The sequence below is a fragment of the Notolabrus celidotus genome, chromosome 9 (assembly GCF_009762535.1).
Source record: "Notolabrus celidotus isolate fNotCel1 chromosome 9, fNotCel1.pri, whole genome shotgun sequence".
NCBI classification, from domain to species: domain Eukaryota; kingdom Metazoa; phylum Chordata; class Actinopteri; order Labriformes; family Labridae; genus Notolabrus; species Notolabrus celidotus.
The window spans coordinates 3913603-3938778 of NC_048280.1; the positions used below are offsets into that span (position 1 = coordinate 3913603).

At 41.3% G+C, this 25176-nt stretch overlaps 1 protein-coding gene across 2 annotated transcripts in view; it reads left to right on the forward strand.

Annotated features, from left to right (window-relative positions):
• The window catches only part of slc4a4a (solute carrier family 4 member 4a), a 114647-nt gene that overhangs the window by 72141 nt on the left and 17330 nt on the right, over positions 1-25176 (forward strand). For both annotated transcript variants that reach the window (XM_034692335.1, XM_034692336.1), the window contains 14 exons: positions 1810-1897; positions 2577-2731; positions 4597-4707; positions 6139-6313; positions 6399-6532; positions 6846-7120; positions 9110-9180; positions 13970-14155; positions 14245-14358; positions 14454-14615; positions 16829-17007; positions 20788-20860; positions 23958-24026; positions 24109-24282. In XM_034692335.1, coding sequence (XP_034548226.1) covers positions 1810-1897; positions 2577-2731; positions 4597-4707; positions 6139-6313; positions 6399-6532; positions 6846-7120; positions 9110-9180; positions 13970-14155; positions 14245-14358; positions 14454-14615; positions 16829-17007; positions 20788-20860; positions 23958-24026; positions 24109-24282 — 1966 coding nt within the window. The remainder of the gene's footprint in view (positions 1-1809; positions 1898-2576; positions 2732-4596; positions 4708-6138; positions 6314-6398; positions 6533-6845; positions 7121-9109; positions 9181-13969; positions 14156-14244; positions 14359-14453; positions 14616-16828; positions 17008-20787; positions 20861-23957; positions 24027-24108; positions 24283-25176) is intronic.

The following is a 25176-nucleotide window of genomic DNA, read 5'->3' on the forward strand; positions in this document are numbered from 1 at the left end:
CTTAAAAAAGAGCGAAGAAAAGCTGCTATCTACAGCCGGAGTAAACCTGGGAAAACACCAACCAATCAGCCTTTTTTGGGTGCCAAAATTTTAAACCATTCAAATCCCGTCCTGCCGTTCTGCCCGCCTCCTGCGCGTACATTTCCCCGGCGTGTACTCTGAGTCCCCGTCTCCTGCCTCTACTTCCCCTGACTTTACTGACAGTCCCGCTCACTCAACCTCGGGGCTGTCCCCTCTGACCCAATGAGGTGCTTTGCTCAGGACTGTAGTCCGGATCAGAGTCTAAAAAGCTCTCACCACGGGGCTCTGACAAGCAGAAGAATGAATGACATTTACTAAGTCCTACAGAAATGTAGATGTACTGTAGCGTCAGTCCAGACGCTGTAGGGATGACGAGCCGATTCGTGAACACGTTGAGTTTTAATAACCGGTCACTGTCGGCCGTGATCACGACAACCAACAAAACAACAATCAATGTTTGAATGAATGAAGAACTTCTCCTCTTGTCTCTCCTCTCTCCCGCTCACACACTCTACACCTCTCCTGATGCCTTCACTGACTGTCAACACTGTAGGAATTAAGAGCATCTACACTGAACACGTTTAACAAACAGTAGAGCTGTTACAGTATTATATATGTGTTATATGGGATTAAGATCTGGGGAGTTTCCTGGCCAAGGGCCCAAAATCTTAATGTTTTGTTCCCCGAGCCATTTTGTTATGACTTTTGCTTTATGGCAAGGTGCTCCATCATGCTGGAAAAGGCATTCTTCATCACCAAACTGCCCTTGGATGGTTGGGAGAAGTTGCTCTCGGAGGACGTTCTGGTACCATTCTTTATTCATGGCTGTGTTTTTAGGCAAGATTGTGAGAGAGCCCACTCCCTTGACCGAAAAGCAACCCCACACATGAATGGTCTCAGGATGCTTCACTGTTGGCAAGAGACAGGACTGATGGTAGCGCTCACCTCGTCTTCTCCGAACAAGCCTTCCTCCAGATGCCCCAAACAATCGGAAAGGGGATTCATCAGAGAAACAATAAGGTCTTTAATCTGGTACCGGTGGACGCAGATTATTACCGGACGTGGCCTTGCGCCAGGGCGAGGTTTAGCTGCAAGGGTCCTGTGTGCACGGTCCAGTTCAGGGGGAGATTGGAGAACTTGGTCGCCCAACAGTTCTACCAATAAGTCCGCGAAGAAGCTCGTGGGTCTGGGGCCTTCAATAGACTCTGGGAGGCCGACTATCCAAATGTTATTTCGGCGGCTCCGGCTCTCAAGATCCGCGGCCTTCGGCGCTAGCTTAGCGTTGGATTCCGATAGCGCCGTACATCTCGTCTCCAGTGCGCCCCAATCCGCTGATCCTGTAGTTCGGCGCTAGTCTCAAGTGAATCGACACGTTGACCCTGTTCTGTAATTGTGCTTTGAATGCTGTCGAGTCTTGACTCAAAGGCCGCGAATGCCTTTTTAATGTCCGCTGAGATACTAGCTCTATGCTCTTCCAGCAGGCTAGTTATGCTAGTAAGGCAGGAGTTACTGCACGTAGCGGGGTCAGCTTCGGGTTTTCTTTGTGGCTTTGAAGATTTAGACATTGTTTCTGGAGTTTGAACGTGTAAATGACTTACAGATGTAGTTTTACGAAGTTTGGGGTTGTTAAAAGTAGGTTTTTAAGAGGGTACCTACCGGGGACACGGACGACGCTGCCTTCTCACATGCTTACCAAACCGGAAGTCTCAAATGTCTGACTTTAATGTAATTTTCATTTTAATTGTGGAGTCTTTAAATCTTACAGAAGTGATGTCACTCTGTTTGCAGATTTTTGTTCATCTTGCTCGGCCCCAAAGGCAAAGCGAAGTCGTACCATGAGATCGGCAGAGCGATCGCCACACTGATGTCCGACGAGGTTCGTATGCCAACACCACATCTCTCCTCATCGATGCTCTTTTCTTTTTTCTTTTTTTTTGGGCCTTTTTGCCTTTATTTGTTAGGACAGCTGAAGAGAGACAGGAAGTGTGGGGAGTAGAGAGTGGGGGAGGACAAGCAGGAAATGGTCCACCGGCCGGGAGTCGATCCGGCAACCCCTGCAACAAGGACTGTGGCCTCTGTATGTGGGGCGCTTAGACCGCCACCAGCGTCCCATCATCGATATTCATTTTGAACAAGAGAATCAGATTTTCACTCACAATATTCTTACGATTTTTGGACGATTAAATAACCAAACAACGTAATTAACTTTCGTAGAAGTTTGGGCAATTTACTTCTTGGTTGAAAATAATTTAATTGGATCGAGGCAAGATTACTTCATAAATGTGTTTGCAAGTTATTTTTTTATCAACCTTTGAATGGGCAAAAGGCTTTTTTGAGTACTGGCAGAGAGTTAAAAGTTGGAGTGACCGTTTAAACAATTTGAAGCCCTTTAAACTTTCCCCTGCAGTGTGCGCTGGCTCTCCCTCTTCTTCTCTGCTTTATTAGTTGTCATATCAGATTGCACAGTTGGCTGCTTGTTGACACCAAATGCTTTGACAGGTCTCTTTCACACTCAAATACCTCGCCCCCTCTCTCTCTCTCTGCTTCTGTTTCAGGTCTTTCATGACATTGCGTACAAAGCCAAGGACAGACAAGACCTGCTGGCTGGCATCGATGAGTTTCTGGATGAAGTGATCGTCCTTCCTCCTGGAGAGTGGGACCCTGCCATCAGGATAGAGCCTCCTAAATCCCTCCCTTCCTCTGACAAAAGGTCTGAAAACAACTCCAGCTGTCTTTGACCGTGCACACATCTTCAAAACAAGCTGTTAAAGTTTGCTGTCACATATTTTGTGAATCAGACTTGTACAATGTGACCCAAAGTCTGCATGATGGTGACCGCATGACAGTATTACACATAACCCTTTACAATTAAGAGACTCGTAGCTTAAAGTAAAAGGGACAACAGAATATTATAAGCATAAAACTTAGATTTTTTAAATCTATATTGCAAAAATAACGAGGTGATGAAGGAGAGAAACTCAAATAAGGCCACCATCTGTTAAACATGGAACAACGCTCCACTATAGAGAAAGGAATCAGGAGATATTTAAACAGTGTTCACACAGCAGAGAGCAGCACTGCAGAGGGTAGTTTGTCCAACTTAAGGCTAAACATTTGTATAATGTTCAAAATCAAACCTGAACCAGCTAAAGGGTTTTTAAATCTCTTAGCAGAACCTTTTAAAACAGTCTTTCATCTCGTCTTTGTCCGCTTGAGTCTTTTCAAATTGTACGTGAGGAAAACCATCGTGTGTACGGGCAGAAGTGCGCTCCTTGCTTTGTTGACTGTAAATCCTGTCTTTGAGAATATCCTCTCTGATGGTGTGGAGGTGGATGGGATGCTGTGGATTGTTTTTGAGGCTTCAGACAGCTTTGGGTATCCCTCCTGGTTCTTTTGGCCCCGTACAGTTTTTGTGTGGTCCAGTAATCCTTGATCTCACAGCCCTCTTCATGAAGCTGCTCCTCATCTTCATCACTAGTTTTTAGGATCAACTGAAGTTTTATTTCCTGACATTTTGAGCTGCCATGAACGTAGAAAGATTTAAAGACCAGCTGAGGTACGTCTGCTCCACAGGTCACCACTAAATGGGAGAGTCCACCTTTAATTACCAGGGGAGATTTAATTACCACTTTAAGGAGATTTAACACTTCAAGAGCTGTTCTCAGAATTACATTAAATAAGTCTATATTTGTATAAAAATAGGCTAAATGAGACAATATTTTTACTGGAAACAGGAAAATAGTGTAAAATTAGACACTGAGCACCCCCATGGTTTGAATGGAATGATCCACGTTTCATATGCAAATATTCAACTATGAGATTGGCAGTCGACTAAGGCTCGTTAGAACGAATCGTCCAATATTCCACTATTTAGGGTCACCCCTAATGTTTAGTAGTGGGAAATAAATCTCACTTTCTGTGCACAGAGTTTATAAAACCCTCAAACCATTATAATAGATGATTGTACACAAAGTGATAGTAGAGACTTGTAACCACCTGAGAGATTTATTGCTGTGGTCTTATCTGGACCCACGTCTGATCAGTGATTCTGCAAGCTGTGCTGGTCATTTATTAAATGCATTCCTATCCAGTAAAGACACGCTCGCTGAAACCGAGACAAACTCTGTCACCTTCACATACCTGCATGTTTGACAAGAGTTAACAGAGCAAACAGACTCACTAGAGACGAGATTTAAGAACATCTCTGTGGTCAAAACTTAACTGATGCGTCGTGTTAAACATTGATGATGCCACCTGTTCTGCATGCTGTGTGAGCAGTAGCTACATCATGTTATAGAAAAGCAGCAGTTGCAGAATCAGTGAAGTGTGTCCATATGGACGGCACAGTGTTCAATTATTAAAGAGCTGCAGAGGAGTTTATTTAAAGACGCAGTTTAACTCAAAGTGTGAGCATGTTGACTGTTTGTGTGAGCGCAGATCAATCACAACAAAAACAATGTAAGCAAAGTGACAATCATTCAGATGACTCAAAGATAAAGCTTTTTGTTTTAAGTCATTCATTGTTCATCAGAGGTGGAGAGCCGGGTAGACTGACACATGATGTGTGTATTTCAGGAAAAACATGTACGCAGGAGGAGACTCTCAGATGAATGGAGACATGCCTCACGATGGAGGTCATGGAGGAGGGGGACACGCTGTAGGGGACGAGCTGAAGAAGACTGGAAGGTATGAAACCGGGAACAGGACCATGATTCTTTTGGTTTTATTATTGTAATTCTGTTGGCCCTTTACAAAGCAACCCCTGGGATTACATTACATATCTAACACCAACGTGGAACTTCACTCAGGCACATACTTTAACATAAAACACTTCATTGTTAACTGTGTATAAAATACTGTACAGTTACACAGAGCGCAGCATGATACCTCCGAGATATCAGAGGAAATAGATATAGAAATAAAAAATGCCTTTTTTTTAAGATTTTGTTTTTATTAGAAAAACCACAACTTTATAATAAAGGTGCAGTATTTGAACATACATTTATGTGTTTTAAACAGAGTTATAAAATATAAATATATAAAAATGTATTAAATTAAAAAAAAAACTTTAATTAAAACATAAAATAATAACATTTAAAGTGGTAATATAATGATAAATTCAAATATTGAATAATACATATACAACATGTGAACATGACTAAAGATTTTTTCCCCCCAGGATTTTTTTTTTTATTAACAAAACGCATACTTAATAATACAGGTCCAATATTCAAAGGTATTTTTATATTTTAAACAGAGTTATGAAGAAAATATATTAATAAATGAATTAAACTTAATTTAAAAAATATATAAAAATTAAAAAGTAATAAAAAGGATAATAAATAGATAAATAAATAAAGAGGAGATACAAATATATTCATGTTTATGCATACATACACGACTAAGCATATATACATATATATGTACACATACATATTAAACATGCAAAAAGGTTGTTAGTTTTTTCCTTTACAGTAAAGGTCAAATATTCAACATATTATTTATATTTAAGTGTTTTAAACAGAGTTATAGAAAAATAATTACAATTGAATATATGTAAAAATAAAAATGTGAATAATACTAATTAATTAACAAAGGAATAAAAATTAATAAAACAATATATACATGGATGCATATGCATATATAAATATATGTACATATACATATAAGTAAAGATTCTTTTTTTACTTCCAAGATTTTTTTTAGTTAGCAAAAATGCAAACTATACAATAAAGGTACAATATTCAAACATATCTTTATATATTTTTAAACAGGGTTAAAATATATATCTATATATTTTTTTAAATAAAAAATTAAACCTAATTAAAAAATATATAAAAATAAAATCATAATGATATTTAAATAAATAATAAATAAATAAATAATGAGGAGAGAAAAAATATATAGACATACATGCATACATACACAAATACGCATACACATATATGTACACATACAAGTCTGTTACCTGATATATGAACACATGTGTGTTCTTGTTCATGCACCCTGCTTATGATTCAGTGCAGTCTAACAGAAGCCTCATGTTGTAATTTTGTAGGTCTTCATATGAATGTTGTGAAAACACTTTGTAAAGAGTGCTGTGTCCTTGTTTTTCAGGTTCTGTGGGGGTCTCTTACTTGACGTCAAAAGAAAATTGCCTTTCTTCATCAGTGACTTCACCGATGCATTTCACATTCAGGCCTTGTCGGCCATCTTGTTTATTTACCTGGGAACTGTGACAAATGCCATCACCTTCGGGGGTCTGCTGGGAGATGCGACAGAAAACATGCAGGTCAGAGCGATTTCATCCTGAAAGTGTTAAACATTTAAATCCAAGACTCTCCTCTGACCCTCCTCCTCCTCCTCGGCGTGTGCAGGGTGTGTTGGAGAGTTTTCTGGGCACAGCGATCGCTGGTGGGGCTTTCTGTATGCTGGCTGGCCAGCCTCTCACCATCCTCAGCAGCACCGGTCCTGTTCTGGTGTTTGAACGGTTACTCTTCAATTTCAGCAGGTAAATGGTCTCAGCAGATGTGTGTGTAACATGAGTCTGGTCCTGCTGGAGGTTTCTGCCTGTTAAAGGAAGTTTGTCCTTGCCACTGTAACTTGCTAAATGCTGCAAAGTGCTCTGCTCATGGTGGATTAAGATGAGATCAGACTGAGTCCTGTCTGTAAGATGGGACTGGATCTGATCCTGTCTTGATGTTGGGTCTTTGTTAATAATAGAACATAGAGTACGGTCTAGACCTGCTCTCTTTGGAAAGAGTCTTCAGATAACATTTGTTGTGATTTGGCGCTGTATAAATAAAGTTTTTATGTCCTCACAGAGAAAATGATTTTGACTACCTGGAGTTCCGGCTGTGGATCGGCTTGTGGTCGGCGTTCTTCTGCCTGGTGCTTGTGGCCACTGACGCCAGCTTCCTGGTTCAGTATTTCACACGGTTCACTGAGGAGGGCTTCTCCTGTCTCATCAGCTTCATCTTCATCTACGATGCCTTCAAGAAGATGCTTAAACTAGCTCACCACTATCCCATCAACGCCGAGTTTAAGCTGGAGTATGTTACGCAGTACGACTGCCTCTGTATGGCCCCGACGATCCTAGGTGAGAAGCAGGCTAAACTCTTGTTTATCTAAATGTAAATCAAATGAACAAAAATCTATGTCATGTAAAACTATTGTATTTATATTTAGGGCTTTCCAATGTACATTAAAAAAAAGTTTTAACATACATTTTAATGAAAGACGAGTGAGTTATCCTGATTGAACCATGATCTGTGAGAATTAAAGAACACCAATGGACTAAATCTTGATTTAAATGCTCATTAATGGAGTTAGAAATTAGATTTTTGGGGGGTTCTGACACTTTTGGATAATTGAATATGCCCCGGGTCAAATTGACCCAGAAACATTATTATTGTCCCTAAGAAACGAACATAACAGGAGGTTTAAAAGTGAGACTGAAAAGGTCGGTCTTGAGTTTGCTTTTTAAAATGTTCATACTCTGTGCAGCCCTCAGATCTTCAGGTAGGGTGTTCCACAGGCGTGGGCCGTGATCATAAAAAGCTGCCTCACCGTGAGTCTTTGGTCTTACTTTTGGTAGGCAAGGCAAGGCAAGGCATTATTTGTATATTGCATTTCATACACGAGGGCAACTCAATGTGCTTTACATGAAAACATTAAAAGCATTGGAGACATTCAGACAAGCATAAAAGAACACAATTAAAATGACAAATATGATAAAACAGAAAAGAAAAGGAAAATTAGAAATATATTAAAAATGACATTAAAATTTTAATTTAAAGTGGGTTAAAATGAGCTAAGATAGGAAGGCAGTGGCAAATAAAAAAGTCTTAATCTTTGATTTAAAAGAGGTGAGAGTTGGAGCAGACCTGCAGCTTTCAGGGAGTGTGTTCCAGATATGTGGTGCATAATGACTAAACGCTGCTTCACCATGTTTCCTTCTGACTCTTGGGACTGAAAGCAGACCAGTACCTGATGACCTCAGAGGTGGAGGTGGTTCATAAAGTAGTAGCAGATCAGCAATGTATTGTGGGCCTAAACCATTCAGTGCTTTATAAACCATCAGCAGGATTTCAAAGTCTATTCTCTGACAGACAGGAAGCCAGTGTAGGGATCTAAGAACTGGAGTGATGTGGTCTACTTTCTTGGTCCTTGTTAGGACTCGAGCAGCAGCATTCTGTATGAGCTGCAGCTGTCTGATGGACTTTTTAGGGAGTCCTGTAAAGACCCCGTTACAGTAGTCTAGTCTGCTAAAGATAACCAGTTTTTCTGCATCCTGCTGAGACATAAGTCCTTTAATCCTTGATATATTCTTAAGGTGATAGTAGGCGGACTTTGTAATTGTCTTAATGTGGCTGCTGAAATTAAGGTCTGAGTCTATGATTACCCCAAGGTTTCTGGCTTGGTTTGAACATTGCATCGTTGCAGATTGGAGCTGAGCAGTAACCTTTAAAAAAAACCATTGGTACCATTAAAAGTCCACTACCTGAAGTCCTGAGGGCTCTCACTGGCTCATATGATAAAAGCAAATCTGATAAATAAGAAGAACCGAGACCATTAAGAGATTTAAAAACCAATGAACAATCATAAATCTATTCTAAAACATACTGGAAGCCAATGCAGAGACTTTAAAATGGGTGTAATGTGGGCTCTCTTTAAAATAGCTGGCTGACACACACACACACACACGCACACACACACACAAATGTGCTATTCCCAGTGCAGCTCACAAGCTGGTGTTACACAGACGGTAAATCAGGGAAACTCCTGTCCTGCAGCGAAGCCAAACCAGCAGTTTGTCTTCACGACTGTAAATGTTGGTCTGTTGGCTCAGAGTGTTCAAATCCTCCTTTAGGGCACTTTTCAGAGACAACAGAACAAACTAATGTGAATGAATCCATCAGAGCCTTCCTGCTATGTTTAACACAAAGGCCTCTCACTCATATTGTGACTAACTCTGAGTTCAGCTGTGCACAACAGCAGTGCATTGGAAGATACAGAGAGCTCAGCTAAGTGTGTGATGGTGGATCTGAGCTGTGGATGTGTTGTAAAGGTTTTGTTTTCTTTGCAGAGAACAGTTCAGAAGTCGTCGGCGATCCTTTGGAAGGTACTTCAGTCTGGTACTGGAACAACACGGACCTGGTGAGCGTATGTGGTGTATTGAAATAGTCCTTCATGATATTTTGTTATGTGTTGTGTTTAAAATGACTTATCTTGAAATGACCTCTTGAAACTGTGATTTGTAGCGCAGTGAGATACGGGGACAGCTGTGAGGTGTTTGTCAGCTCAGCAGTGACAGAAAGGCTTCTGATAAGCTCATTGTTTTCAAGCTGAGGTCTATGTGACCTGAAGAGTGCAGCTTTACTCCAAACAGTAGGAGTAGGAGGAGTCTGATGCAGTTAGGGTTGTAAAGGGGTGGAACATTTCCGGTAAATTTCCATGGGAAGTTAAGCTGGGGAATTTTGGAAATATTCCAAATTGGAAAATTTCCATGGGAATTTAGGGGAATTAACTGGGAGGGTAATTTAAAGGTAAGGTATCATATCCAAGCCTAAATATGTTTTGTTTAGGGATGTACATTTTAAGTATTTTCCGTGATCGATTTTTGGAAATGTTAACGATCAATTATCGATTAATTGATAAAAAAAAACATTATTATTCTTACGTCAAAAACAATGTTTTCCCCCTAAATTGTATTTTCTACAGCAACAAAATGCAAATAACTGACAGGATTGAATACGGGTAACATGTTTGACACGCAGAATATCAACGATCAGGCTCATTAAAGGAGACATATCATGCAAAATTGACTTTTTAATGGTTCTTTACCTGAAATATGTTTCCCTGGCATGTCTACAAACCCCCCGAGAATGAAAAAAATCCATTCTGCCCCTGTTTTGATTTCTCCACCTTTCTGTAAATGTGTGCTGAAATGAGCCGTTTCAGTTTTCAGTGTTTTTGTTACTTAACAACAATATCTGGTCTGTCACGGAGTCAGAGCTCGGAGCTTGTTCAGCCCATAGACTGTATAAAATACAACTCAACCCCTCCTCTGTTTTTCATTACCTGCACACATGTGTGCTAACAAGGAGCTTAGGAGGGAGGCATGCTAGTTGTAGGCTGTCTTAATAAACACAAAGGTCGGTTTTACTCCCCACGTCTGCAGATTTGAAGATCTAGTGGATGATTTTTATTTACCATGGATAAGTGCTAGCGCTAGTTAGCATAGCCACACAGCTACATGTCATAGCTGTAGCTGTGTACCAAGACACACGTCAACATACTGACAAATAAAACAACAAGAAACACAGAATCTGTGACCAATCCTTCAGAAAAGGTCCTGCTGCCTTTCTGGCAGAGGTCGGTTTTACTCCCCACGTCTGCAGATTTGAAGATCTAGTGGATGATTTTGATTTATCATGGATAAGTGCTAGCGCTAGTTAGCATAGCCACATAGCTACATGTTCGTAGCTGTGTACCAAGACACACGTCGACATACTGATAAATAAAACAACAAGAAACACTAAATCTGTGACCAATGGTTCAGAAAGGTCCTGCTGCAGGCGCCTCTCCGTCAGGATCAGATTCTGGATCAGATTCAGAGGGTTGAAGTAACACGATCTCTGAGTAGCCGTGTATATTCAGCCAACATGTAAACATTAGATCAATGTGCTGGACAGCCGAGGAACATCCACTTCCTGAGGGGGCGTGGTCAGAGAGAAAACAGACTGTTCTGAGGAGGACTGAAAAAGAGGGGTTTTCAGGCAGACCAAAATCTGATTTCAAAGTGTTTTTTTGAGCATAAACTATAAAGACATGTTTTGGGGACCTCTTAGACCAATATATGTTGATGAAAAAAGCGTGATATGTCACCTTTAAAATATTCTCCGCGGACATAATCTTATAAAGTGAAGGCTCATAATACTAACAGAAAAGTACTTCAGACTCAAAGTGTCCAGTTTTCTGTCTACTCGTTCTTATTGAGAAAAATAAACATGTGTATTCGGTCAGGTGTCAGCCAGGAGCGCAACCGGGTCATAATCAGTCCCGCTGCAGAAAAGCTCAGACGGCTCTGATGTTGCTGGTCTGCAAACATAGCGTACCTGAATTTCCCAACTGTCTGTTGCCTTCGTATCCAAAGGTGGGAAATATCCTGTGTAAAGCTGTCAACCTTTGTGTCCGTGTTGTTGTTGGCAGCAGTTTTGTATTGATCCTCTTTTAAAAAGCGCACACTTGGAGACCTGACGCACAGCCGCAGCCGCCAGCTGAGCGTCTCCGCTGTGCGCAACACCTTTAACAGCTGATTCACATCAAAACATGCTTTAAACTTAAAACACTTCCCTGATATATGAGTGTAATATGAGACCACATGATGTTTGTTCCACGTGACGGAAAATCGATAATAAAAATGTGTGTTTCGAGTAATTTCTTAACAATCAATTAATCGATAATCGATTAATTGTGGTCATCCCTGGTTTTGTTATAAGCAGACATCCATCCAAAATAATACAATTAAAACAGTTTTATTTGTGAGTTTAACTTTATCAAGTGTTTAATATTTTATTGAACAATCAATTCTTTCATTGAGGAACAAAAACATGAATGCTGAGTTAAATATTACTCATCCGTTCTATATTTATGATGTGAGGAATTAAAAAAAAAAAAAAATGTTGCTACATTTGAGTTTTTTATGCACTATCATTGTTATTTCATTATTATTATTATTACTATTTTCAATGTCATTTTATTTATTCTAAGGTTTTGTCTAGAACTTTCTGAAAATGTACAATTTAAGCATTACTCCTATTTAATTTATTTATTTTTTACATTTTCTGTATGTGTTTTATTTGGGTAATATTCAATATGGGGCAGGGGGGTTTATGTGTTTTTGTAAATTTTGATACATTCTGTAAATACCCTAAAAAAATTTGAAAATCAATAAAACATGTACAGTGGGGCAAAAAAGTATTTAGTCAGCCACTGATTTGCAAGTTCTCCCACTTAGAAAGATGAGAGAGGTCTGTAATTTTCATCAGAGGTACACTTCAACTATGAGAGACAAAATGAGAAAAAAAAAATCCAGGAAATCACATTGTAGGATTTTTAAAGAGTTTATTTGTAAATTATGGTGGAAAATAAGTATTTGGTCAATAACAAAAGTTCAACTCAATACTTTGTAACATAACCTTTGTTGGCAATGACAGAGGTCAAAGGTTTCCTGTAAGTCTTCACCAGGTTTGCACACTGTAGCTGGTATTTTGGCCCATTCCTCCATGCAGATCTCCTCTAGAGCAGTGATGTTTTGGGGCTGTCGCTGGGCAACACGGTCTTTCAACTCCCTCCACTATGGGGTTGAGGTCTGGAGACTGGCTAGGCCACTCCAGGACCTTGAAATGCTTCTTACGGAGCCACTCCTTCGTTGCCCGAGCGGTGTGTTTGGGATCATTGTCATGCTGGAAGACCCAGCCACGTTCCATCTTCAATGCTCTCACTGATGGAAGGAGGTTTTGGCTTAAAATCTCACGATACATGGCCCCGTTCATTCTTCCCTTAACACGGATCAGTCCTCCTGTCCCCTTTGCAGAAAAACAGCCCCAAAGCCTGAGGTTTCCACCCCCATGCTTCACAGTAGGTATGGTGTTCTTGGGATGCAACTCAGCATTCTTCTTCCTCCAAACACGACGAGTTGAGTTTTTACCAACAAGTTCTATTTTGGTTTCATCTGACCACATGATATTCTCCCAATCCTCTTCTGGATCATCCATATGACCTCTCTGGCAAACTTCAGACGGGCCTGGACATGTACTGACTTAAGCAGGGGGACACGCCTGGCACTGCAGGATTTGAGTCCCTCTCGGTGTTGTGTGTTACTGATGGTAGCCTTTGTTACTTTGGTCCCAGCTCTCTGCAGGTCATTCATCAGGTCCCTCCGTGTAGTTCTGGGATTTTTGCTCACCGTTCTCATGATCATTTTGACCCCACGGGATGAGATCTTGCGTGGGGCCCCAGATCGAGGGAGATTATCAATGGTCTTGTATGTCTTCCATTTTCTTACGACAGCTCTTTGGTCTTGGTCATGGTTGAGTTTGGAGTCTGAGTGTTTGAGGCTGTGGACAGGTGTCTTTATACAGATAACCAGTTCAAACAGGAGCCATTAATACAGGTAACCAGTGGAGGACAGAAGAGCTTCTTAAAGAAGAAGTTACAGGTCTGTGAGAGACAGAAATCTTGCTTGTTTGTGGGTGACCAAATACTTACTTTCCACCATAATTTACAAATGAACTCTTTAAAAATCCTACAATGTGATTTCCTGGATTCTCATTTTGTTTTTCACAGACCTCTCTCATCTTTCTAAGTGGGAGAACTTGCAAAATCAGTGGCTGACTAAATACTTTTTTGCCCCACTGTAAGTTTAAAAAAAGAAGAAAAAAAATAAATATATTACTCATCAACCCCCGACCCAACCCATTCAAAAATGAACAAAAATGCAATCCCAACAAAGTCCCCTTCAAAATGTTAAATGAAAAGAGCTCCTCTCCCTCCAATAAAGTCCCATTCAACATGCAAATAAGAAAGCATCTTCCCTGAAGCATCTCAAGCTTAGCCTCTGCAGGACTCTAGAAATCATGTGTGCATGTGATGGAGGAATGCACAGTGCATGTAGGGGGCGTGGTCTCAACACCCCTGCAGTAAGCAGTGTGCTATGTTCATGTGATTGAGGAATAGCATAGATATTCAACTGTACCTGCATGAAATCTGGAGATCTAAGTTCCCTATTTAGAGCCAACCTTCAATTTAGTAAATTCCTGGTTTATTCCCATTAATTCCCATGAAAAGTTTCCATCTTTGAAAATTCACTGAATTTTGCAAACCCTAGATGCAGTTATCTCTCAGCTCTCTTCTGATGTCCCCTCTCCGTGTCTCCGTGCAGCCGATGAACGCCACATGGTCGTCCCTCACGAAGACAGAGTGCTTAAAGTACAAAGGAGAGCTGGTGGGGAAGTCCTGCGAGTTCGTCCCGGACATCGCCCTCATGTCCTTCATCCTGTTCTTTGGCACTTACACCTGCTCCATGTGTCTGAAGAAGTTCAAGACGAGCCCGTTCTTCCCCACCACCGTGAGTCACCAACATTAACACAAAGCTGATTTAATCCCAGAGGTCAGTCTGTCCTAAAAATGAACGTGGTGTTTTTCAATCTCCCCCAGGTGAGGAAGCTCATCAGTGACTTTGCCATCATCCTGGCGATCCTCATCTTCTGTGGAGTTGATATTCTTGTAGGAGTCGATACTCCTAAACTCATAGTGCCAACTGAATTCAAGGTGAGGCCCTCCCTGCTGCATGAACAGTTCAGGTGTTATGATGTTTCTGATGCTTTCAAAAAGTTCACATTCTTCCTTTCCTCCGTTCCTCACAGCCAACAAGTCCTCACAGGGGCTGGTTTGTGCCCCCGTTTGGTGGAAACCCCTGGTGGGTGTACATTGCCTCTGCTCTTCCTGCCCTGCTCGTCACTATTCTGGTCTTCATGGATCAACAGATTACCGCTGTGATCGTCAACAGGAAGGAGCACAAGCTAAAGGTGAAAGACTGTTTACATACAGAGTGGATATTTTCAGACAGGGAGACGTTGAAGGGTTGAAGGATCTCGTGCTGGACTCGGCTGCATGAAGTTGTGTTAAATTCATGAGTGAGAGGCTTTCTCTGTGTTGTACGTGATTTATGTGAAGTGAGGATTTTCATGTGTTCCTCACAACAAACCGCAGCTTGTACAGGACACTGTCTACCCTCACACTGTCGTTAGATATCGGGGTCATTCTTCTCGTGGGGGTGAGAGATGTTTCGTGGCGCTGAGTAAACACAGCTTGGTTCAAAAAGCAGCTACATGAGATGTTCAGAGAGCAGCACCTGAAGCTGAGTGATCGTCTCTTTGATTTTCAGATGACCCACAAATCTTTCAAAGTACTCCGCTCATTTTCATTTATATAACACCTTTCATACATTCAAGTAAAATGATACAAGGCTTAAACAAGACAGAGGAAAGTGATATGAAATACTTAAAGTAAAATAAGAATTAAAAAAAATCATAAATATCAGCAAAATAAAATAAAATCAATACAAGAAATAAAATAAATAAGATCATAAATACCATAAAAATTAAATAGAATCATTACCATCCATCCATCCATTATCTTGACCGCTTATCCCATTAGGTGTCACAGGGCTGGAGCCTATCCCAGCTGGCTTCAGGCGGAAGACAGGGTACACCCTGGACAGGTCACCAACCTATCACAGGGCTAACACAGAGAGACAGACAACCATTCACGCACACACTCACACCTACGGGCAATTTAGAGTGACCAATCAACCTGGGGAGCAAGTTTTTGGACTGTGGGAGGAAGCCACGGGGAGAACATGCAAACTATACACAGTAAGGTAGCTGCCTGGCCGGGGATTCGAACCAGGAACCTTCTAGCTGTGAGGCAACAGCGCTACCCACTGCACCACTGTGCAGCCCATTACAATAATCAATAATCAATAGAATCATTACAATAAAGTAAAATCATAACAATAAAATCCATAAAATAAAATCAGACAAATACTAGAAACATAAAATAAAATATTACACTAAAATACAATCTGATAAATATCATAAAAATAAATTCTGATAAATATCATAAAAATACATTAAAATCATTACAAAATTGAATTAAATCATAAAGTAAAATTAGATAAATATCATAAAAAATAAATACAATAATAACAATAACATCTACAAAAAAAATTATAAATACAGGCAGAAACCTCAGGCAGAACCAGACTCATGTTAGACAGCCATCATGCCTCGACCGAGTTGGGTCTGGAAAGACAGATAGAGGGGAGTAAGAGAGAGAAGTGATAGTGATGAGACGAGTAGTAGAAGCTGTTGCCGCTGGAGTCCAGCACGTCCGTATCAGCTGGAGTCCAGATCGTCCGCAGCAGGAGGACGTCTACGGCAGCTCAGAGGAATCTACGAGACAAGGGAGCTCAGTGACTCCAGAAAGGTCTATGGTTAGTAACTTTAATGGGACAGGAAGAGTTAAAGTAAGTGATGAAGGGGTTGGGGGGAAGGGGGTGAGCTAGGATACCAGTGTGTCAGTGCACCAGTTCCCCGGCAGTCTAGGCCTATAGCAGCATGACAAAAGCTGGTCCAAGCCTGATCCAGCTCTAACTATAAGCTTCATCAAAAAGGAAAGTTTTAAGCCGATTCTTAAAAGTAGAGAGGGTGTCTGCCTCCCGGACCCTGAGTGGTAGATGATTCCAAAGGAGAGGGGCCTGATAACTGAAGGTTCTACCTCCCATACTACTTTTAGAGATTTTAGGTACAACTAGCAAGCCTGCATGTTGGGAGCGTAGAGTTCTAGAGGGGTAATAGGGCACTATGAGCTCTTTAAGATACAAGGGTGCCTGATTTTTAAGGGCTTTGTAGGTTAAAAGAAGGATTTTAAATTCTATTCTACATTTTATTTGGAGCCAGTGTAGAGAAGCTAACACTGGAGAGATGTGCTCTCTCTTCCTAGTTCTAGTCAATACTCGAGCTGCGGCGTGTATGGGGATTGAAACAGAAAGCTCTTGTGAGGGACACATGAGAACTGCATGTCAGCATTTTTCTGACACTCTGTTTTGAAACATTTTGAAAACATAGAAGAGATGTTTGTGATGTTTTATGTTTGTCTGCAGCCGAGCTCTGCACACAGTCAAATCCTGAGAGCTTGCATTCTCCTGCTCTGACCTTGTGTTTGTTGTCTGTACCAGAAAGGGGCAGGTTACCATCTGGATCTGTTCTGGGTGGCCGTCCTGCTGGTGATCTGTTCCTTCATGGGTCTGCCGTGGTACGTGGCTGCCACAGTCATCTCCATCGCTCACATCGACAGTCTGAAGATGGAGACTGAGACATCGGCTCCCGGAGAACAGCCAAAGTTTTTGGGTGTGAGGTAAGACTGAGAGAAAGGGTACTACCAGAAAATGATTCTAGGTGGCCTAGCGGTCCAAGCGGCCCACGTACAGAGGCTACAGTCCTCGTTTCAGGGGTCGCCGGTTCGATTCCCGGCCGGTCGACCATTTCCTGCATGTCCTCCCCCTCTCTCTACTCCCCACATTTCCTGTCTCTCTTCAGCTGTCCTATCAAATAAAGGCAAAAAGGCCAAAAGTATAACTTAAAAAAAATCAAAAACAAACTATCATGCAAACAGCAGATGGAAGTTTTAGATGATACTAGAATCTATCAGGAGGTCAAAGAGATCATCATTCATAAAAATGGACGCAAGAGAAGAAGGAAGAAGAGAACAGCTCATGAAATAATACTTGTGTTTTCCCATGAGAGGAATATATTTAATGGATAAATAAATGAAATGAAGACACAAAGAGTGATGAAATGTGAGGAATCAATCAATCAATTATCAATCTTTATTTAAAGATCACCTTTCATACAAATTAAATGTAATTCAAAGTGCTTTACAGTGACTTTTAATATATCATGACTAAAAATAGAGCAGAAATGGATTTAGTAGTAGGGACTAATGCACACCAATTGCAATGGAATACAAATAAATAAACAACAAAGGGAAATAGTTAAGAAATAAGTAAATAAAAGATAAAAATGAAGCGTTAAGACAATCAAAAAGGTAAAAATAAAAGTCTAAGATAGGGGCGCTGGTGGCCTAGTGGTCTAAGTGCCCCACATATAGAGGCTCCAGTCCTCGTTGCAGGGGTCGCCGGTTCGATTCCCGGCCGGTTGACCATCTCCTGCATGTCTTCCCCCACTCTCTACTCCCCACATTTCCTGTCTCTCTTCAGGAATCCTATCAAATAAAGGCAAAAAGGCCAAAAAAACAACTTAAAAAAAAAAAAAGTCTAAGATAAATAAAAGCACAAATAAAAACAATACAATCAGTAATTAGATAATAAAAATGGAAGAGCTAAAACTAAAGAAATAGAATATTAAAATAAATATTAATTGACATTAAAATGATCAATTAAAAGAAGTTTTAAAAACCCTACCCAAAAGTCTGATTAAATAGATACGTATTTAGCGCCGTGGCTGAAAGCAGTGTCGTCAACAGTCTTCGTTCTGCTCTGAGGAACAGATAAAAGAGAGGAGCCAGAGGATCTGAGAGGCCTTCCTGGTTCATACACTAAAACCATCTCTGTGATGTAGTCTGGTGCGAGGCCATGCAGCGCCTTAAAAACTGCTAAAAGATTTTAAAATAGGCGTAATGTGTGCTCTCCTTCTGGTCTTTGTGGAGACGGGTCACGGCGCATACCGTCTTTGACCGCAGGAGAAAAGACTCACGACATTCCCCCAGTTTATCTCTACTACGAAAAGATTGATTTAATTTTGTTCATTTGTTGTTTCTTCCCTTTTTGTAATAAACCTCCAAAGACACTTCAAATCAGCGTTCAATGGATTTTTTGATTTCTGCAACCTGCGTGTGTGAAGCCAATGCCCGTACCCCCTGGTTACAGGACAGGCCAGATTTTTTAAGTTTTTTGCTATTTCAATTTGTCGCCGTGTCTCAGAGACACTCTTGATGTCTTTGCCTTTCTGGATGAGCACATCAGGGAGACCAACAGCCTTCATGAAAGGCTCAAAGTTCTCCTGAGACTCCAGCTGGTATTTTTCCAGAGAAAGACATGGTGACAGACAGTGAAGGTGTTAAAACTCTTGCTGCTGCATTCTGAATTAATTGCAGTTTGTTTATTGTGTTCTTTGGTAGACCAGTAAAGAGAGCATGACTGTAGTCAAGCCTGCTAGTTATTAAAGCGTGCATTACTCTCTCTGTGTTGCTGAGAGAGAGAGACTTGTGTTAGCTAATTCCTTGTAAATGAAATGCACCATGTCTCTGTAGCACCATCTGTAGGTGAGACGCTGACAGATTTACAGACTGGCTTAACAAAAGGGAACCTGTAGTCTGCTAGATCCTCAAAACACCAACTTCTCCAAATACATCAAGAGCAGGTTTTGATGAAGAAGACATAAAGGAAGTGTTTTGAGGAAAGTGTTTTGCAAAGGAAGTCTTTTAAAGCTCAGAGATTAGATAATAATAATAATAATAATAATAATAATACATTTTATTTATATAGCACCTTTTAAAAACATGTTTACAAAGTGCAAGACATAGCGAGTGAAAACACTAAAGCACATGACAAAGGTAAGGAGAGCTAAAATGAGTGAAGTAAAAACAATAATAAAAGCCATGCAGAAATTAAAAAGTAAGTGATGTGTTAAGAAATAAAAGCACATTTGAAAAACTGGGTTTTTAAAAGAGATTTAAAAGAGGACAAGGATGGGGCTTGCCTGATCTCCTCTGGCAAGTCATTCCAGAGGGACTGGGCCCTGACCTCAAAGGTGCCCGTCGCCTCTGGTTTTTAACTTCGCCCTTGGGAGTTCCAAGAGGGACCTGCCGGAGGATCTCAGGCGGCATTTGGGGACATACAAAGCTTGATCCGTAAGGCAACTGGACTGGTAGAAATTCTTGAAGACGTTTCACCTCTCCTCTGAAAGGCTTCTTCAGTTCTGACCAGACTGGGGAAGAGCTCGAAGATATAAGCCACAAACAGTCATGGGTGTGTCCAGGAGTCACAAAAGGGTCCTAAGTGGGGTCGTTAGTCTAGGTCAGAACTGAAGAGAGGTGAAACGTCTCCAAGAATTTCTACCAGTCCAGTTGCCTTACGGATCAAGCTTTGGATTACCATGACCTGGATGACTGGGAACCTTCACAGACAGTTGGGGACATACATTTTAAGGCATTCACTTAGGTACTCAGGGGCCAGTCCATTTATTGCTTTAAAAGTGAGTGTTAAAATCTTAAAATCCATTCTAAAACCCACAGGCAACAAGTGAGGAGAGGCTAAAGTTGGTGTGATGTGTTCCCTTTATCTTGGTGTGTGCAGTGTTTTGGACTAACTGGAGTTTTGAGAGGTTGTGTTTGCTTAGTCAGGTGTAGAGTGAGTTACAATAATTTAATCAGGAAGTGATGAATGCATGGATGATGATTTCTAGGTTATGGTGTGAAAGGAAGGGTCTGATCTGAGAGATATATAAAGCAAACTAGCTTCTCTAAAACATTACTCATAAATCCTGACACACATGTTCCTCATTGGCAGGAAGTGTAGTTTTGAGATGTCTGACAAACTAACACACACACAGACACACACACCCGCAGCAGCTGAGCGGAGAGCCCGGCTCTCTTGTTAGAGGTAATGACGTGAACTGTTATAAGCTGATTTGGATTGTGAGTAAAGCCAAACTTGGAAAAACATTTAAACAGAAGATTACAGTCGGGTTGATAATCCGGATTTAGTGAATACTGTTTATTTCTGTCTCTCATGTTTTAAAGCGCAGGTTCACTTCACGGGGAGAAGTCAAGGGTTTACTCCACCTCTGTTAAATCAAAGACACGTCACAATTACTTCCTGTGACTTTTTGGAGAATCAAAAAAGCAGCCAAGCAGTGTTTTAACATCATGTTTCCGTTGCATGCTGCAGGTTTGCACTTCCTGTTTTTCGGAGCGCGCTCTGTTTGTTTTCGTGGTGTCCTCCGCGGCCTCCTGATGCGTCAGCTGTAAGCTGCACTAACAAACTCCGGTCATCCTGCATGTCGCTGAAACATCTGCTCTGACTGAACTTCCTACAAATGTTGTGTCCAATGTCCAAATCATGTCAGTTATCCTGTAAACTGATGTTGTTTTTGTCCCTCTTGTCATGTTTTGCAGGGAGCAGAGGGTCACCGGTGTGGTTGTGTTCATCCTGACAGGACTGTCTGTATTTATGTCTCCTATTCTGAAGGTAATTCAGAGTTGTATTTGTATTTAGTATCTGCTGTTTGTTTAAGTTACAGTGGGGCAAACAAGTATTTAGTCAGCCACTGATTTTGCAAGTTCTCCCACTTAGAAAGATGAGAGAGGTCTGTAATTTTCATCAGAGTTACACTTCAACTATGAGACAAAATGAGAGAAAAAAATCCAGGAAATCACATTGTAGGATTTTTAAAGAATGTATTTGTAAATTATGGTGGAAAATAAGTATTTGGTCAATAACAAAAGTTCAACTCAATACTTTGTAACATAACCTTTGTTGGCAATGACAGAGGTCAAACGTTTCCTGTAAGTCTTCACCAGGTTTGCACACACTGTAGCTGGTATTTTGGCCCATTCCTCCATGCAGGTCTCCTCTAGAGCAGTGATGTTTTGGGGCTGTCACTGGGCAACACTGACTTTCAACTCCCTCCACTATGGGGTTGAGGTCTGGAGACTGGCTAGGCCACTCCAGGACCTTGAAATGCCTTTTACGGAGCCACTCCTTCATTGTCCGAGCGGTGTGTTACTCGGGGAGTCCACAGGATGCGTGTGCGCCGCGTTACGGCTGCGACACGGCTCTGCTCCGTCACGGGGCTTTCGCCCTGGTCCATAGGATGCGTGTTTTGAGCGGCGCGCACTCTGGAGCAGGAAACTCAAGATCCCTCGAGAATTCCAAAACGCGCGAGAACAACACAGTATAAACTTTTCCTCGTCCATGGTGTCGGATATCTTTTGAGACTGACGTCTGGCCCGATGCCACAGGTTATGACGTAATGTTGAAGAAGTGGTGAAATTTACGATCTTGTGTTTGCACATGGTGTTTATTTTGAAAGTGAGCGGATGTTGCATACGATCCTCGTGCCTGACTTCCGGGATAGTTCGATCATTTCTGTGTCGATTGACGCGTGCTGGGCGCGGGGAGCGCCGAAAATAGACACAATGCTCTCACTGATGGAAGGAGGTTTTGGCTTAAAATCTCACGATACATGGCCCTGTTCATTCTTCCCTGAACACGGATCAGTCGTCCTGTCCCCTTTGCAGAAAAACAGCCCCAAAGCATGAGGTTTCCACCCCCATGCTTCACACCTATTCTGAAGGTAATTCAGAGTTGTATTTGTATTTAGTATCTGCTGTTTGTTGAAGTGGGAGAACTTGCAAAATTAGTGGCTGACTAAATACTTTTTTGCCCCACTGTATATCAAGAAGACTGACTTATGGTCGATGTTGGAAGGTGCTCAGTTTTTGTTCCATACCTGAGGGGTTTACTACGAGGCAGGATGTGTCGTTATCGAGGTAGCTTCAGGGTTAACTCTGGATTTTCCAGTACTCTCTTTTACAGTAGCTCTTAACGTTCTCTGGGGCACGTTAAGGGATCAGTCGACTGTCATAACCCGGCTCGTGAGCCATGACAAAAAGGCGAGGAACCAAGAATAGCAATGAACATGGGGTGTACAATATGATATGATTACAAAGCATAAAAAACGGTGCAAACGGGGGAGAACAAAGACAGTAGCAGAGAAATTACCATGTTTTCTCTCTAGGTGCCAGGACTACTGATTGGCTCCATCCCTGATAGAAGGCCAGCTTTCTGCTACAATTCTAAATGGACCGGCCCCAAGCTATTTAAGTAACCTTTTAACCCCCTATGTGCCTGGGCAGCCCCTCAGGTCTGTGGATGCATCTCTGCTGGTTGTGCCAAGATCCCGCCTGCCTTAGTCAGCTATGTGCGTAGGCCTCGGCGTAGGTACGGGACCTCCGGCGTAGGTTAGCCATTGATTCAACGCAGAAGCATAAATCAGCCTTTAGAACAAAAGGTGACCGGGCCTTTTCAATCAGAGCCCCAAGTTTGTGGAACTCCCTGCCACTGACAATTAGACAGTCCACAACCTTAACTGCTTTTAAATCCTCACTAAAGACATTTTTATATAAGAAGGCATTTCTCCACCCCTAATTCTTGAACTTGCTCTGAATTCAGCTGCCTTGTTATACTTCTGCGTTGAATCAATGGCGTAGCCTACGCCGGGGGTCCGCGTAGCTCCCGTACCTACGCCGAGGCCTACGCACGTAGCTGACTAAGGCAGGCGGGATCTTGGCACAACCAGCAGAGATGCATCCACAGACCTGAGGGGCTGCCCAGGCACATAGGGGGTTAAAAGGTTGCTTAAATAGTTCGGGGCCTGTCCATTTAAAATTTTAGAAGAAAGCTGGCCTTCTGTCAGGGACGGAGCCAATCAGTAGTCCTGGCACCTAGAGAGAAAACATGGTTATAAGTATGGCCACTATAGCACACAAGGAACCAAGTACGGGTCGTCACACCGCCTACTGACCAATCAGGTTGCTCGATTGTGGAGCTGTGAGCTGATCATGAGGGGGAGAGAGACCAGCGGCACACTTTGCAGACTTTTATGATTTGATGTATAAAACTTAGTCATGAAAGTTATTGATTATGCTTCTCTGGCTTTGTACTGCCAAACAGAGTTACATCAGATGCTCAAAGTTTGTGCACCGTTTGATGGAGTCAGAGCTGCAGCTGAATTATCATACACGCCACAAGAATGAGTCTGAGCTAAAATCACATCCAGGGAGTAAACTGGAGTTATTATACTCAGATCTGTGATGCACTAATGATGGAAAAGGGATACAAGTTTTCATTGCATATTCACTCTCAGTATGCTTTTTGATTTTTAACAGGATTGTCTGTTTACCTTCTTATTTTCCAAACCTCAGAGTCTGTGAGAGCCTAGCATCATCTTCTGAATACTCGGGGTGTGTTCAACTCACCGCCTGGCTTACTTACAGATTTACTCACACACAGACTATCAGCACTACAGAAATGATGAGTCTCAGGTTGCTTGTAATTTAAAGAAGTAACCCCAGCGGTGCTTCTCAAACTGAAAGCTTCTTTAAAAAAGGCAAAGGCTGAAATAACAGGGCTATATGTGCAGAGGTCAGAGGTCAGGGGTCAGGGGGGTGAAAAATCAGTGAGGCAAAGCCAAATATTAGAAGCAGCTTTTATTTGTCTGTTATTTCTCATTGAATCAAGTTTTAAATGTGTGTGAGTTTAAAGTGATGTGTTTATATCCCAGTTCATCCCCATGCCTGTGCTGTACGGAGTCTTCCTCTACATGGGAGTCGCCTCTCTCAACGGAGTGCAGGTAAATAAAGCATGGATTATTATGACTTCTTGCACCGCAGTGCATCCTGGGAAGTGTATTTATCCCCTCCTTGTGTCTGTAGTTCATGGATCGTCTCAAGCTGCTTCTGATGCCAGCCAAACATCAACCCGACCTGATTTACCTGAGACACGTCCCCCTCAGGAAGGTCCACCTCTTCACATTCATCCAGATCCTGTGCTTGGCCCTGCTCTGGATCCTCAAGTCCACTGTAGCTGCGATCGTGTTCCCCATCATGGTGAGAGACAGTTTGTTACAAGACCGAAGTTTGTTTGTGATGATGTCTATCTTTGAAGATGAGAGATTTGATGCTGCAGAAAAGTGTCTCATGAATAAGGCCATGCAGGCTTCAGCTTCAGTCAACCTGACATTTCTAAACAATATACAACAGAGAATCAGCCCAGAGTATCAGGAGTGTTTGAGAAACAGTTTGTTCTGAAGAAGGCTGATAGGCAGTCTGTGCATGCTTCTGCAGCCGCTGTTTGACCTCAGCTGTTGAGTTTAACTTCACAAGATGATCCACGATCATTTTACTGCTCGTCTAATATCACACTATATGCTGTTCACGCCTACATATAGATTAACCATAGCCTTCCTCATAGAAGTACAACTTTTACTACAAAGTTTGATTTGAATCTCATAAGTTAATGCTTTTTTTTCTTGCAGTACTACAACTTTAATATAATTTATTCATGAGAATAAACTCATGAAATTACAACCTTTCCTCTTACAACTTTATTCTCTTGAATTACCAATTTTATTTTTACATTTTTTATTTTTTATTTCATAATGTGACACTGATCCCCTGTCATAAAAATAAACAATAAAAATAATAAATTGATTTAAAACAATTAAAATAAAATAAAATGATTATAGTTATAATAATACAGCTAATGATATAATAACAATAATAATAATAATAATAGTTATTATATTATCAATCAATCAATCAGACTTTATTTATAAAGCCCTTTTCATACAATGACATTGTAACACAAAGTGCTGTAAAAGAAAAACAACTTCAAATAGAATAAATTAAGAAAAAGATCCCAGCCTCAGCCCCAAACCCAAACCCATCCCCCACAATCCTAAGGTTAACAACACAATATGCAACAATAGTAATAAAAACAAT